Source organism: Theropithecus gelada, chromosome 15, assembly GCF_003255815.1.
Source record: "Theropithecus gelada isolate Dixy chromosome 15, Tgel_1.0, whole genome shotgun sequence".
NCBI classification, from domain to species: domain Eukaryota; kingdom Metazoa; phylum Chordata; class Mammalia; order Primates; family Cercopithecidae; genus Theropithecus; species Theropithecus gelada.
The window spans coordinates 86195472-86209037 of NC_037683.1; the positions used below are offsets into that span (position 1 = coordinate 86195472).

A 13566-nucleotide genomic window follows, 5' to 3' on the forward strand; every position below is an offset into this window, starting at 1 on the left:
GTACAGGCGGGGTTTCACTATGTTGGCCAGGGTGGTCTTGAACTCCTGACCTCAAGTGATCTGCCTACCTTGGCTTCCCAAAGTGTTGGGATTACAGGTATGAGTCACTGCGCCTAGCCAGACCCTTCATTTCTAAAAGTTGACTTTATATGTTAATAGGAGTTTAATTATAGTCATATGTTGAAGGGCCTTGTCTGTAAAACCACATATTCCAGGGGCCATCCAACTGAGGACAGCACTGCACTTGTGGAACCACAATCCAGGCTTGGGTTATCTGTTTCTACCGTGACAGAGGCTACTCCATCACTTAAACTATATGTTCTGCAGCCCCTGAGAGGTGAAGACAAGCCTGGGTTGCCTCTATTTGTAATTTTCTTTTTTGTAATTTTTTTTGGTAAATTGTTTTTCAAACAAACAACAAATATGAGTGTCCCAGTCAGTTGAAGCTGATAGAACAAATGACCATAGACCGGGTGGCTTAAACGACAGGCATTTATTTCTCACAGTGCTACAGGCTGAAAGTCTAACATCGAAGTGCCAGCATGGTCGGGCTCTGGCAAGGGCCGTCTCCCAGGTTGCAGATGGCTGGCTCCTTGTGTCTTCACATAGTGGAAGCAGGGCTAGCTAGCTCTCTGGCCACTACTTATAAGGGCACTAATTCCATTCATGAGGGTTCTACCCCCATAGTCCAATTACCTCCTAAAGACCCCACCTCCAAATACCATCACATTGGAGATTAGATTTCAACATACAGATTTCGATAGGGACAAAAACATTCAGTCTATAACAATGATCAAACAAGGTTACAAAAATTGTAGTGTATGTAGCATGCTTGCATTATGTTTTGATGAATTAATGTTTTATTATTATATATACCAAAGAAACCAATGTAACTGCTGTAAATGTATAAATATTTGGGAGTAATGTTAAAGTTTACATTTAAAGCCCTTTCTGAATGTGAGGCTGAAAGTATTCAATTTCTCTCTCTTTCTCTTCTTAACCCCATTTACTTTACAGAATGATTTTTCTGTTGTAGGTCGTAATTGCTTTTTTTTTTTTTTTTTTTTTAACAGGATTAAGTACCAGGTCATTAAGTGTGTTCTATGTCAGTTTGACCTAACCTCTCTGCCCTTTTCTTTTTTTCTAAAGGAATTCTTTAAAAAGAAGAAAGGGAAGTATTTTAAAATAAACATTTGACTGCCAGAATCTGATGTAAACTTCAGACTCAATTTTACATGTGATAGAAATGAAAAGAACTAAGGTTCTCTATTATGACATTTAGCATCAATTCCTTTTCAATGATTCCAGCTAATTAATAAGTGAGCTAAAATATCTTACTTTTTCTGGTCAGCATTTAAAAATTTAAACATGAATTGAAAATCTCTAGGTTATAAAACACAGTCTAGGTTCACTTGTGAGGGATCTAGAAGAAATAAGACTGCAGGCCCAGTATAATCAACTGTCCACTACTTCTATATTCTAGTCATTGCAACTCACCTCCCTTTATCCCTTATGTTATTTTTATTTTCTCAGGGAAGCAAAAAAATTTGTGAGTGAAAATGAAGGGGCTCTTGGGAAAGGAAAAGGAAAACGGTGGTTTGCATTTAAGATGATGATGGCCAAGGTAGGTATTTTTATAGTTGTCTGGTTTATGGCATATTGCCTCTAAGAAGAACATTGATTCTTTTCTAAAGGGGTGAAAAAAATCTTACGTTTTGTATATATAAAACACAAATACTCATACAGTATATACACAGTATATCTGTGGTATTGAAATTTACAGGGGAGATTTAAAAAATTATTCTTAGAGAAGTTAAAATGAAAAATAAGTCAAGAAATACAGATTTATGGCAAAAGACTTACTTGTGTGACTTTAGCACTTCCCAATATAAAAGATTGCATCCTTTTTCATTTTCATTCTCTGGAAGTGAAGGGGTTCTGGTCAAGTTGTTTTCCTCAAAGTGTCTATATAGCTTTTTTCTACCAGGAACATCAACTATACAGTGGACAGAAAATAAGAAAAAAAAATGATATACTGATACAAATATAGATTTTGGGGGAAAGACAGAAAGGCAACTAACATTTATTTAACACTTACTATGTGCCAAGCCCTGAATTGAATTCCTTTATAAAGTTATATTTAATTCTTACAGTAAAGCAGGAACATAGATATTATTATCTCCTCTTTACAAATGTTATACCAACTGTAAGCTAAATGTACTTCATAAAGTTTTGTGAATAAAGTCATATATCTTAACTTTCATACACACACACACACACACAAGATTAATTTTGTCTGTTTTTCTACAGTTTAAATAAATGGAATCATATGGTATCTATGCATTTGTTTTTGGCTTCTTTGATGCAATGTTATGTTCACAAGATATATCCACATTGTTGTGGGAGTTATAGTTCATTTTTATTCATGTGTGGTATTCTATTGTATAAAGATGCCATGACAATTTATTTACCCATTCTATTGTAGATTGGACATTTGGGCTGTTTCTAGTTATGAGTAATCTTTTTTTGTTTGTTTGTTTGTTTTTAAAATTAACTCATACACAATTACTTGTCTTCTGGTTTGTTGAAACAATAATCCAGACATTTGCTACAATAATGTCTGTTAAAATGGCTGGCCATGAAATCTCCAGCAATACATTCATCTGAAGGGCATTCTTGATGAAGGCAACTAATTTTGCCATTTTCATCCAACCTGTAGTATTTCAGGACAGCCAACTTAACCTTCCTTTTCTTATGCTTATTCTTCTTTGGAGTGGTGTAAGATTTCTTCCTTTTCTTAGCACCACCATGAAGTCTCAACACAAGATGAAGAGTAGACTCCTTTTGAATGTTGTATCCAGACAAAGCACATCCACCTTCCAGTTTCTTGCCAACCCAGATCGGTCTTTGCTGATCAGTAGAAATTCCTGTTTTATCCTAGATCTTGGACTTTGCATTTTCTGTTGTATCCAAGGGTTCAAACTCAAGAGTGATGGTCTTTCCCATAAGTGTTTTTAAAGAAAATCTGTGTTTTCGTGGTGGTTCCACCGCAGAAGACAGACGGAAAAAAAAGCGTGGGCAATCTTTTGAACTTCAGACTTGTCTCATGCTATTATTTAGACAATAGTGCCTGTCCAGCTTCTACTTCATCCCTGCATAATGTGCACACATGCAAAATTCTCTGCCACATTCTCATTGTTCCCGGTGGTCCTCTTGACCATGGATGATCCAACACTGGAGTTAAATAGAAAGAAGGCCTTTTGCAAAAAGAATTTGTGACTTGTTTTCTTCTGTTTCCATTAAGCTGACTATTCTGCCTCTACCAGATTGAAGTGTCTCATGTCATAGAACTTACCATCTTGTATTGAACTCACCTATTTGTACACAAACTACCCTGGTAGATCAGAAGGCTTTCAAAACAGGACCTGGAAATAAAAGACAGAAAATAAAATTTATTCATATTGAGTCCTCCATACAATGAAAACTAATTAAACACACACTCTGTTCCAATCACCCTATTATATGCTAATTCCCTGCTTTCTTATTGTTTTATATAATAAATAGCTCTTTATGAGAGGCCAGCATATTTTCCACAAAACAGGGGGTTGATAAACAGTTTTTTGTTGAATTAAATTGGTCTAGGGTTAGTGGAGAACAGGGAAACAAGTGAAACCTACTGTTTCCCCCTTTGACTAGAAAGTAGTATTTGCTGCCAGAGAGACATTTCCAAGCTCATTGCATTGTCGTGTTTTGAGGTAGGGGATAAACATCTTAATAAATCAAGAGGTTAGACTTCACTGTTGTATTTGACTTTCTTTTCAGAAATGGGTAAAATTCCTCCGTGATTTTGAGAACTTCAAAGCTGCGTGTATCCCATGGGAAAATAAAATCAAGGCTATTGAAAGTAAGTGCTCATCAGATCTCAGATGGAGAAGGTTGTCTTAGAGAAATAGCTCATACGCTTATCAGATGCCTTTCTCAGTTTCTGGACTTTTGGAAAGACTGGAAACAAATGAACAAAAACAATCAAATAAACAAAAATGTTGTTTATGCCTGCTTTCATCACTGTGAAGATTTGCTAGCACTTACCAAGGACAATACTGGGGACCCCACTCTCATGTTCTACCTTAGTCCAAAACATTAGCATTCTAACCTGGTTTTCTTTCCTATACAGGGAAGTCACTATTGTGCACAATGACATTGAGTCATCTTATTTGGAACCAGAGATTTTATTTTGGCAATGAACATGACATTGAGAATATATACTCTCATGAATGTTAGACAGTAATCAAAATGAACAATGTTTAAAAAGTGAAGAAGTCTTGGTCTGGGAGCAGTGGCTCACGGCTGTAATCCCAGCACTTTGGGAGGCTGAGGTGGGTGGATCACTTGAGGTCAGGAGTTTGAGACCAGCCTGGCCAACATGGTGAATCCCCATCTCTACTAAAAGTATAAAAAGTTAGCCAGGCCTGGTGCAAGAGCCTGTAGCCCCAGCTACTTGGGAGGCTGATGCAAGAGAATCACTGGAACCCGGGAGGTAGAGGTTGCAGTGAGTTGAGATTGCACTATTGCGCTCCAACCTGGGTGACACAATGAGACTCTGTTTCGAAAGAAAGAAAGAAAGAAAGACAGAAAGAGAAAGAAAGAAAAAGAAAGAAAGGAAGGAAGGAAGGAAGGAAGGAAAAGAGAAGTCTTAAAACCTCATTTTCAAATCTCTGAAGTAGAATAAGCAATAGTCATCCAGGAGCTTGCTATCTGAATATTCACATTGTGCATTTATTTTGTGGAATATTCATAGGAAGGAAGGAAGGAGAATATAGCCAATCAAAAACCTATTTATCAGTGCTTTAGGCTTAGAATAAGGCAAATAAAAATTTTAAAATATTGTAAATAAAAATAGTAAATAGTTTTTTAAAATAATAATCTAAAAAAAGGGATAGCATTTGAAACAATTTTGAGTATAATCTTACCATATTCTGGTTTCTAACGGTTTCAACTAGGATCTGATTTTTATCCATTCCTCTCTAGATTGGAGGCAGGTTTTCCTGCTGGTTAAGTGTGGCGTTGTATAATTAAAATGGAGGCTCCATAGGGAGATAACACAGCTGATGGATAGCTTGCTGACATGATTGGGCATGTTTTAGGAGTGGCTAACCCTCGGTTCCCTGTCTCTCAATATTGGATGGCAATTATTAAGTGGCAATGAATTAAAATACATCAGCTCATTAATTGTACCCCCTTTCACACACTCCCGGTGCCATTTCTTTCTTGCTTTAATTTCCTCCTTAACACTTACCACTATCTGAAATACTATATCTTTAATTTTTTGATGCAATCTTAATTCATTTTATTTCATGTTCATTTCTCGCAACAGATGGGAAATTTAGTTTTGTTCACTCCTGCATTCCACTTGGCACTTAATAAATATGTATTAAATAAAATTACAGACAAACTTGCTAAATGTCTAACATTCTAGGAAAAAAAGAAAGGAATTTAGATACATCAAAAAAGAGCAGGCATCATGGATTTCTTAGGTTTCAACTGTACAACTCAAATGTGGTAGGTTGGGAGGCATTGAAAAACAGAAGGCCATTTGGAGCATTAATATCCTGATACAATATATATGCTAAGAACTCTGAATTTGGTCTTTACTTTGCTGCAGATTAGCTGTTTGACTTCAAGCCAGTCATTTAACCCCTCTGGATCTCAGTCTACTAATTTATAGAATTATAGGGCTGAGTCTTGATCAGTTGTTAGATAAATCCCAAGAAATTTGTAATTAGTGATAGGTAAATACATACATTTGAAAATTATTTTTAAAGCACACTAGAGCAGATTCCAGCCTATCCTAATAGTAATATCATGCTCATTTGGGTTCCAATAGGCTATAGCCCATGAAACAAAAACAGACAGAATTATTTCTATTGCCAGAAATTACACGCAGCAAGAGTTACACATATGACCACCATCCATCATAAGTGTCACAGTAGAAAAGACAGATTGAGAGCTATCCAATAATAACCTTCAGTTATCTCCTCTCTTCTCCTCTTCTAGTAAATTTGGAAAGCCAAGCTGGAAAATTCAGGCAAATGTAGATTATTTTTCTTTCCATATATAATTTATGATTTGATTAGTTTGTCATGACTTCTTCACTGTTAATGGTGCTGTGTCTCAACAGTGAAGAATTGAGCTTTATTTTTTATTCTATCAATACTCACCACACCTCTATTTATTGAGCACCACCATGAGCCAGATGCTCTACGAACATTATTTCATTTAATCTTCCTACATGTGCACATTAACCTTCCTATTTTACAGTTGTGGTTAAATAACTGTCCCAGAATTAGTAGCAGAGCTGAGATATAAGGCAAAATCTGTCTGGGTTCAAAACGTATGCTTTTCCATGTGTTATGCTGCTTTCTCCTTTAGGGAAGGTTTTACATACTTTTTCTTTTTAAACATGTTTTTCACAAAAGTGTTCTACGAGGCCAATGGCAGGATGAGCAGTTATAGATTTTCTTGATCGTTATCAAGGAATTATTTTTCATTTTCTCATGTATTTACTTTTTAGTGAGTGATTTATTTAATTACATGTTTTGTATCCTATAAGATGCTTAATATACTGATTTTAATGATAACCATGAGATTTTGGGCTATAGTATTAGTTGAAAAGAATATGAAACCTATGTAAGAATATATTATTAGAGCATTGGATTGGACTATCTTATAAAAAGTACCCTACTAAATATAGGTAAAACATGTATCTGTGATGGCCTTTGAAACTGAACTTAATGAAAAATGGGAAGAAAGAGGACATGTAATTGATTTTCTAAGAGTTGAGGACTTTTTGACCCCTACCACCTCTATAGTTCAGACAATCTATTTAAATCTCTGGTCCTCTGTTTCCACATTTGGGGCTTCTACAATATCTACCACATCTTGGGTTTAACTAGTCACTGTACAAGATCATTTCCAGCTCAACATTCTATGATGTATAAGTTACAGTCAGGTTTACATGTATATGTGGGCATGTGAAATTCATTAATGTATACTTTTGATTGATAAATCCTGAAAAATTTAAATGCAAAGCAGATTTATACTAAGAGAGGACTATATAATTGCCTTCTCAAATTCTTTTCAAAATAAAGTTGGTTAAGTGTATACTCTACTTACAGAATATATATTTAATTTTAAAACTAATATAAATGCTTTTCTCTAAAATAAATGGCCATTTAATCTTACAAAAGGTTCGGAAGTATCATTATATTCCATTTCGACATCAGAATCATCTAATATATATCTTGTTTAATCCTCAGAATAAGCCTGACATTATTGATTAACTGAGCAAATACTGGATGCCTAACATGTCTCCCTAGGTATGTTTCTAGACACTGTTGCTACTGACAAAGACAGCAAAGACTCTTCCCTCATTGATCTTACATTCAAATGTGTTAATGTATGTATGCTTGGATGGGGAAGACAGATTACAATATAAGCAAATAAATAATGAAGGTAATTGTGGATTGTAGTAAATGGCATGGTCACAAGAGGAGCTGTTGCCTTGCATTCCCAGCAGCCTTTCTAATCCACTTTGTCCTTCTCTCTGCTCAATATCTAAATAATACTGAACAAATATTTTTTAAATGTGCTTTTAAAGGAGTCCAAAATTAACAGCCTTCACTGAGTTTTCCCAAAGTTCTGTCCAATAATTTGCAGAATCAAGAGTGGGACCCAAATCAGAGTGCAAAATTCATACTGTTTCCATCTTGATTCCAGTAAGACCTAGATCTCTTTATTACTGTGAAGTGGATTCTCACCTGATGACTCCCAACTCTTTTTCACTTAAAAAATAGATTTGATAATTTCTGCCACAGAGGATACTGTAACGTTATGCATCACGTGGGAATACTGTGGGGTTTTACTGTCACGTCAGCCCTAAGGGGATCATGCCTAAAACTCGAGGGTTACTCTTGTGGACACATCTCATTCATCTCATTGAATTGCGTATTTTTCTGAAGCAACTGCATATTTATACCTCCAGGAAATATAATCTATACTCATTGTGATGCCAACATTATTATTAAGACCATAAATTAAATAATTGATTGTATTTCTAGCTGGTAATTACAAATTTTTCTCAGGATCAAAATCTGCTTTTTCCTAATAATAGATTACATCATCAAAATTATGGTGTCAGAAACCTATTTTTTTCCAGACTGGAACTAGCTTTGGATAGGTAACCCAAGCACAGGGCTTAAACCTTATGTTTCCTTGCTGCCCTAAGAACTCTAGAAAATACAAATCAATTTTGTCACTTTTAATTCCCTACCCCTAAATAGTTTGAAAAAATTGTGCTTCCTATGCTGCTTAACATGATGGTGTTTATATCGTAGTCACACAGCAGGTCATTTAATTGGTCTTTTCCCATTTAGAAATGCTCATATTTATCTGCTTGTTTTATTACCCATCTGTTCAAAAGGAAATGCTGTGTTATGACATTGTTTTACAAATTACTTTGCCTTAATAATAAGCAACCAGAAAGAGAGTTGAAATTTTAACTTTAATTTGAAAGAAACAAGAATATTTAGTACCAAGAATATGCTTAAGCATAAAGCCTCAGTTTAATACATATTAGAGACTCTGTTTTGTTTTGTTTTGTTTTGTTTTGAGACAGAGTCTTGCTCTGTTGCCCAGGCTGGAGTGCAGTGGTGCGATCTTGACTCACTGTAACCCTCTGCCTCCTGGGTTCAAGTGATTCTCCTGCCTCAGCCTCCTGAGTAGCTGGGATTACACGCTCCCGCCATCATGCCCAACTAATTTTTGTATTTTTAGTAGAGATGGGGTTTTGCCATGTTGGCCAGGCAGGTCTTGAACTCTTGACCTCGTGATCTGCCCGGCTCGGCCTCCAAAAGTGCTGGGATTACAGGAGTGAGCCCCCAAGTCTGGCCAAGACTCTGTTTTTATACATTAATAATTTACTATGGAAGCAGCATTTATCAGTCTGATTAAAGAAAAAAGAATTGGTCATTATGGGCCTCAAATTTGTGAATTTGACTGGCTTTAGCTGATAGATGGATATTATCTATGCCTATTGTTTCAGAAACACATATTCATTGCATATTTATTGTATATATCATAGTTTTAAGAAAATTAATTGAACTATGTTTTACTTAGGGGGCCATATGGCAGTGTGGTTAAGAGAGATCTAGATTTGGAGTCAAACACCTGTAGCTCAAGACTGCCTGGTTTAGAAGCCTGGCTTCCTCGTTTACTAGCTATGTAACCTATAGACCTAAGTCTCTGTAAAATGAGAAAACAATAGTTCCCATCTTGTAAGGATTTGATGATCATAATCATTAAATAAGTTAATACATACAGATCAAATTGGTGTTTGAAACATTAAATGCTACCTATTAGTAATCAACTTTTGAGTCAGTCAACTACTGTGTTCAAGTTTTTGTTTCCTGATTCATAGTGGGACTAATAATACTTAACCTCATTAAATTCTAGTGGCAGCATAATGCGTTGATGCTGATAAAGTTCTTGGAACACATAACTGACCATCGAGATATGCTAGCTCTTATTATTATTATTACTACTCATTTTGCTTCCTTACGCTGAGAGACTAAGTATGTAAAAATTGCTATTCTTTTCATTTATGCTCTTTTAGACACACTAATGAGGCATTTCTTTTTAGTGAACATCAGTTTTAGTCAACAACATCCGGTAGGATAGAACCACTAGATAAAAGGGATAAAGAGGGAAGATTTCTTCTTTTTTATTTTTGTGTTGAGACAGGAAAAACCTGTTGAGACAGGACAACCTGTTGTTTCATTTTCTCTCCTTTAAGATCTTCGTTTGTTTTGTTACTGTGTTTTCTCCTCTGCCATTGATAGGTCTAGTGTAGAAGAAACTTTGTCTTCTGGATTTCTTAGTCTCTTCTACCTGTGTCTGGGTCTTTCTACAGTCATTCTAATTTTAATGAAATCTGTTGGCTTGCAATTCATTTTCTTTACACTTAGGATTCTGTAAAGACTCAACCTCCAAATAAAATAGTTGTGAAGCCACTGTCAAATCTGAGAACTGGAGTTTGGAAGTTTTGAACTCTAAAGTATATTTCATTATAATGCATGTGCATGTTGGAGGAAGGGATACTTCCTGAAACATCTTAATCACTTCTCTCTGTTACATTTAGGTATATTTGTACTCCCCACACAAGGAACTCATTTGCCAGGGATTGTGTTTAGGTGGTGAGAGGATGGGCTGTGGCAATAATTAGAAGAGCAAAACCATAAGAAGGAAGGAAAGGAAGGAAGGAAGAAAGGAAGGAAGCAAGGAAGGAAGGAAGGAAGGAAGGAAGGAAGGAAGGAAGGAAGGAAGGAAGGAAGGAAGGAAGGAAGGAAAGGTGGGTTAGTATCCTATATGTGGAACTTCATACTGGAGGATCCACATGTGACTCCAGGGAAAAACCTACCTTGATTCCTAGTGACCAAGGCTTTCCTCCGGTAAATGAGTAACTGTAATGAGTAACAAACTGGAAGTCCACTGCCTTCAATAAAACATGATGAATGAACCTGGCTGAGCAGCCCTGAGGTAGCCATTACCAGAGAACGTAGATAACAGCCATGAAATGGTGTGAAGTCACAGGGAGCTAAGAAGGTGATCAGATGTCCTAGGAGAAGCAGACCAGTGCACCTGGTGACAGCACTGGGCTGGGGTGGGGTGGGGTTGTGTATCAAAACCACACACCCTTAGAAACGTTATAGAACTCTGTACTCCTCGGCAATGTGAAATCAATTCAAATTCCCTTGTGAGTATAAAGAAAAATACTCAGACTTCAAAATCGTTGATTTCTTCCAAAATATCCTTTTAAAGGTTGACTTCTTAAGTTTCTAAAAAAACCTGCCACTGTGTTGTGGGAATAAGAAAGATGGTAGGTAAAGAATAGACAAAGGGGCTGGGCGTGGTGGCTCACTCCTGTGATCTCAGCACTTTGGGAGGCCGAGGCAGGTGGATCACAAGGTCAGGAGATAGAGACCAGCCTGGCCAACATGGTGAAACCCCGTCTCTACTAAAAATACAAAAATTAGCCAGATGTGGTGGCGGGTGCCTGTAATCCCAGCTACTCAGGAGGCTGAGGGAGGAGAATCGCTTGAAACTGGAAAGCAGAGGTTACAGTGAGCCAAGATTGCACCACTGCACTCCAGCCTGGGTGACAAGGGCAAAACTTCTCAAAACAAAACAAAACAAAACAATAATAGACAAAGGTCCAGAAATAGGCGTTACTGTCCTGTGAGGCCGGCCTCATCTAAGTAAGTAGAGGCTAGAATTTGCTACCCATGAGCCTTCCTTTTCCATTGATAATGCTTCCCCACTGATAATATTTCAAAGCCAGAAGGCTCCAGAAAATCATTGGTCAATAGAGATGTTTAGCTGAATGTTAGCTGAATGGGACAGAACACATGGGCTGATGCAGCCGGGGACTGAAGCTGTTTGTTATTTTTTCTTGGGCAACTGACAATGATAATTTGGAAGATTGGGAAAGTTAGCAACTTGGTGCTGAATCTTAAATGACCATCAAAGAAACTTTTGCTTTCGTAAATTTATGAAATTTTGAAATTTGAACCTAAGACTTAAATTCTTCAATTTTCTTCTTCCACTCTCTGCTTTAAGAGGGTGCTTTTTTTTTTTCCTGTCAACAAGAATTAACCAATCACTTTACTTTTCACTTCTGGGGATGGGGTGAGTTGACTGAACATTCTTGCCTATTGCCTATTCATTCCCCAAAGCTGAAGTGGTTTTTTAAAAGTCATGCTCATCACCCCTTCCTCTGGCCCTAATGCTTAACACCTGTCAGTGTGTGGTTTGGCCTCTCCATCCTTATCTGTTACCACTTTCCCTCATTCATGTACTCCAACTGCACAGGCCTGAGTTTTGTTCCTCAATTGTCCCAAGCCCTTGCCCCTTAGGATCTTTGTTCTGGCTTTTTCTTCTGCTTGAGCTGCTCTTCCCCAGCTCAGCATGTTGCTCTCTCTTCCTCAAACTTCAGATCTCTGCTTAGATGACATCTCTGATATTCTTTACTTGACAAATCTTTCTAAAGCAACCCCTCTCAATACTTCCCCTTCCCTCCTGTAGTACCTGCTATTATCTCTATCTCTATCTCCTGTCATCTCTATCTATATCTATAGCTAATATCTATGTCTGTATCTCTAGCTCTATATCTTTCTATGTATGTTACATATTTGCTGTATCCATACCTCACTAAAATGTAAGTTCTATTATAGCAGTCCCCCTATCTATGACGTTGTGCTTCACATCTAAGATAATTTCTGGCATAAGATGTGTGGAGTGAATGAATGCATTTCAGCTTTTATACTGTCCCTGTAAAATTCCAGTAATGGGGGAAACAGCACAGGACTGCTGGTAAGATAACTATCTGTAAAAGATGTGATAAACTCTGTTTGAGAACATTGTTTGCCTGAGAAAAGGGGGAGAAAATAGCAGTAATTATAATTATAGTGGTAGCTAATTACTAGCTAGGCACCATAGTTACCTTTACATATATTTGCTCACTTATCAGTATTAACTCAAGGAATAAAATGCACTCTGCAGGCGGCAATCATGGCTGCTCAGCAAACGGCAGCTTACCCTTGGATGGACTGATGGGGTAGGTCACATGCAGTCTGCACAACTGCATTCTACGTACCTTCTACATTCCACATGACAGGGAATGCTTCCAGCATGATTAACATTTTCTCTTCCTGAAGAGAGAGAAAAGAATGCTAGAGCCTGTAAATATAAAAAGCACCAATACCTCACAATAGATTTGTTTTGAAGGCAACCAAGACAAAGCTCTTTTTGTTTGTTTGTTTGTTTGCTTTGATCTCTCTTCAAACTTTTTATTTTCTTTGTAATAGGTCAGTTTGGCTCCTCAGTGGCCTCATACTTCCTCTTCTTGAGATGGATGTATGGAGTCAACATGGTTCTCTTTATCCTGACATTTAGCCTCATCATGTTGCCAGAGGTGAGATCTGACTTCTAGTTTACAAAACATGCTGAAAAATGTTTCTCCCAGAAAAGTATTTGTCTCTTCTTTAAGGGTGGAATAATTAATTGGCTATTTTCACTTCTTGGAGTCATAGGATTTGTAATGAGATTAACCTTGAAAATGGTGCCTATGGGCCAAAGGTCCCAATCCTTGCACTAAAGGGTGTGTGAGCCTCTTGAAATTATATAACTTATGTATAATTTCCCATGTATGTTTAAAAGTGCATTTTTATGTGGAAAGTTTCATGGCTTCTTTCAGTTTCCCAAGGGGGTCCCTGTTCCTAAATGTTAAAAATTATTGTTGAAGAGGGAGACTTTGACACCCTGTGAGTTGTATTTATTTATTTTGCCAAGTTAGTTTTGAAAGAAATGCTTCTTTAATGCAACGCCAAGCCTCCAGACTTTCTATACTGAAGAAGCACAAAATGAACATTTTCCCCCTAAGATACAAAGTAAGATAATGCCCACAACACACACACACACACACACACACACACACACACACACACACACACA

General features: G+C 37.0%; 1 protein-coding gene and 1 pseudogene across 1 annotated transcript in view; one reads left to right on the forward strand and one right to left on the reverse strand.

Annotated features, from left to right (window-relative positions):
* TMC1 (transmembrane channel like 1) overlaps positions 1–13566 on the forward strand; it is a 183527-nt gene that overhangs the window by 82899 nt on the left and 87062 nt on the right. The window contains exons 6-8 of the mRNA XM_025358883.1: positions 1534–1624; positions 3823–3904; positions 12921–13027. Coding sequence (XP_025214668.1) covers positions 1534–1624; positions 3823–3904; positions 12921–13027 — 280 coding nt within the window. The remainder of the gene's footprint in view (positions 1–1533; positions 1625–3822; positions 3905–12920; positions 13028–13566) is intronic.
* On the reverse strand, positions 2566–3221 carry LOC112608529 (annotated as a pseudogene).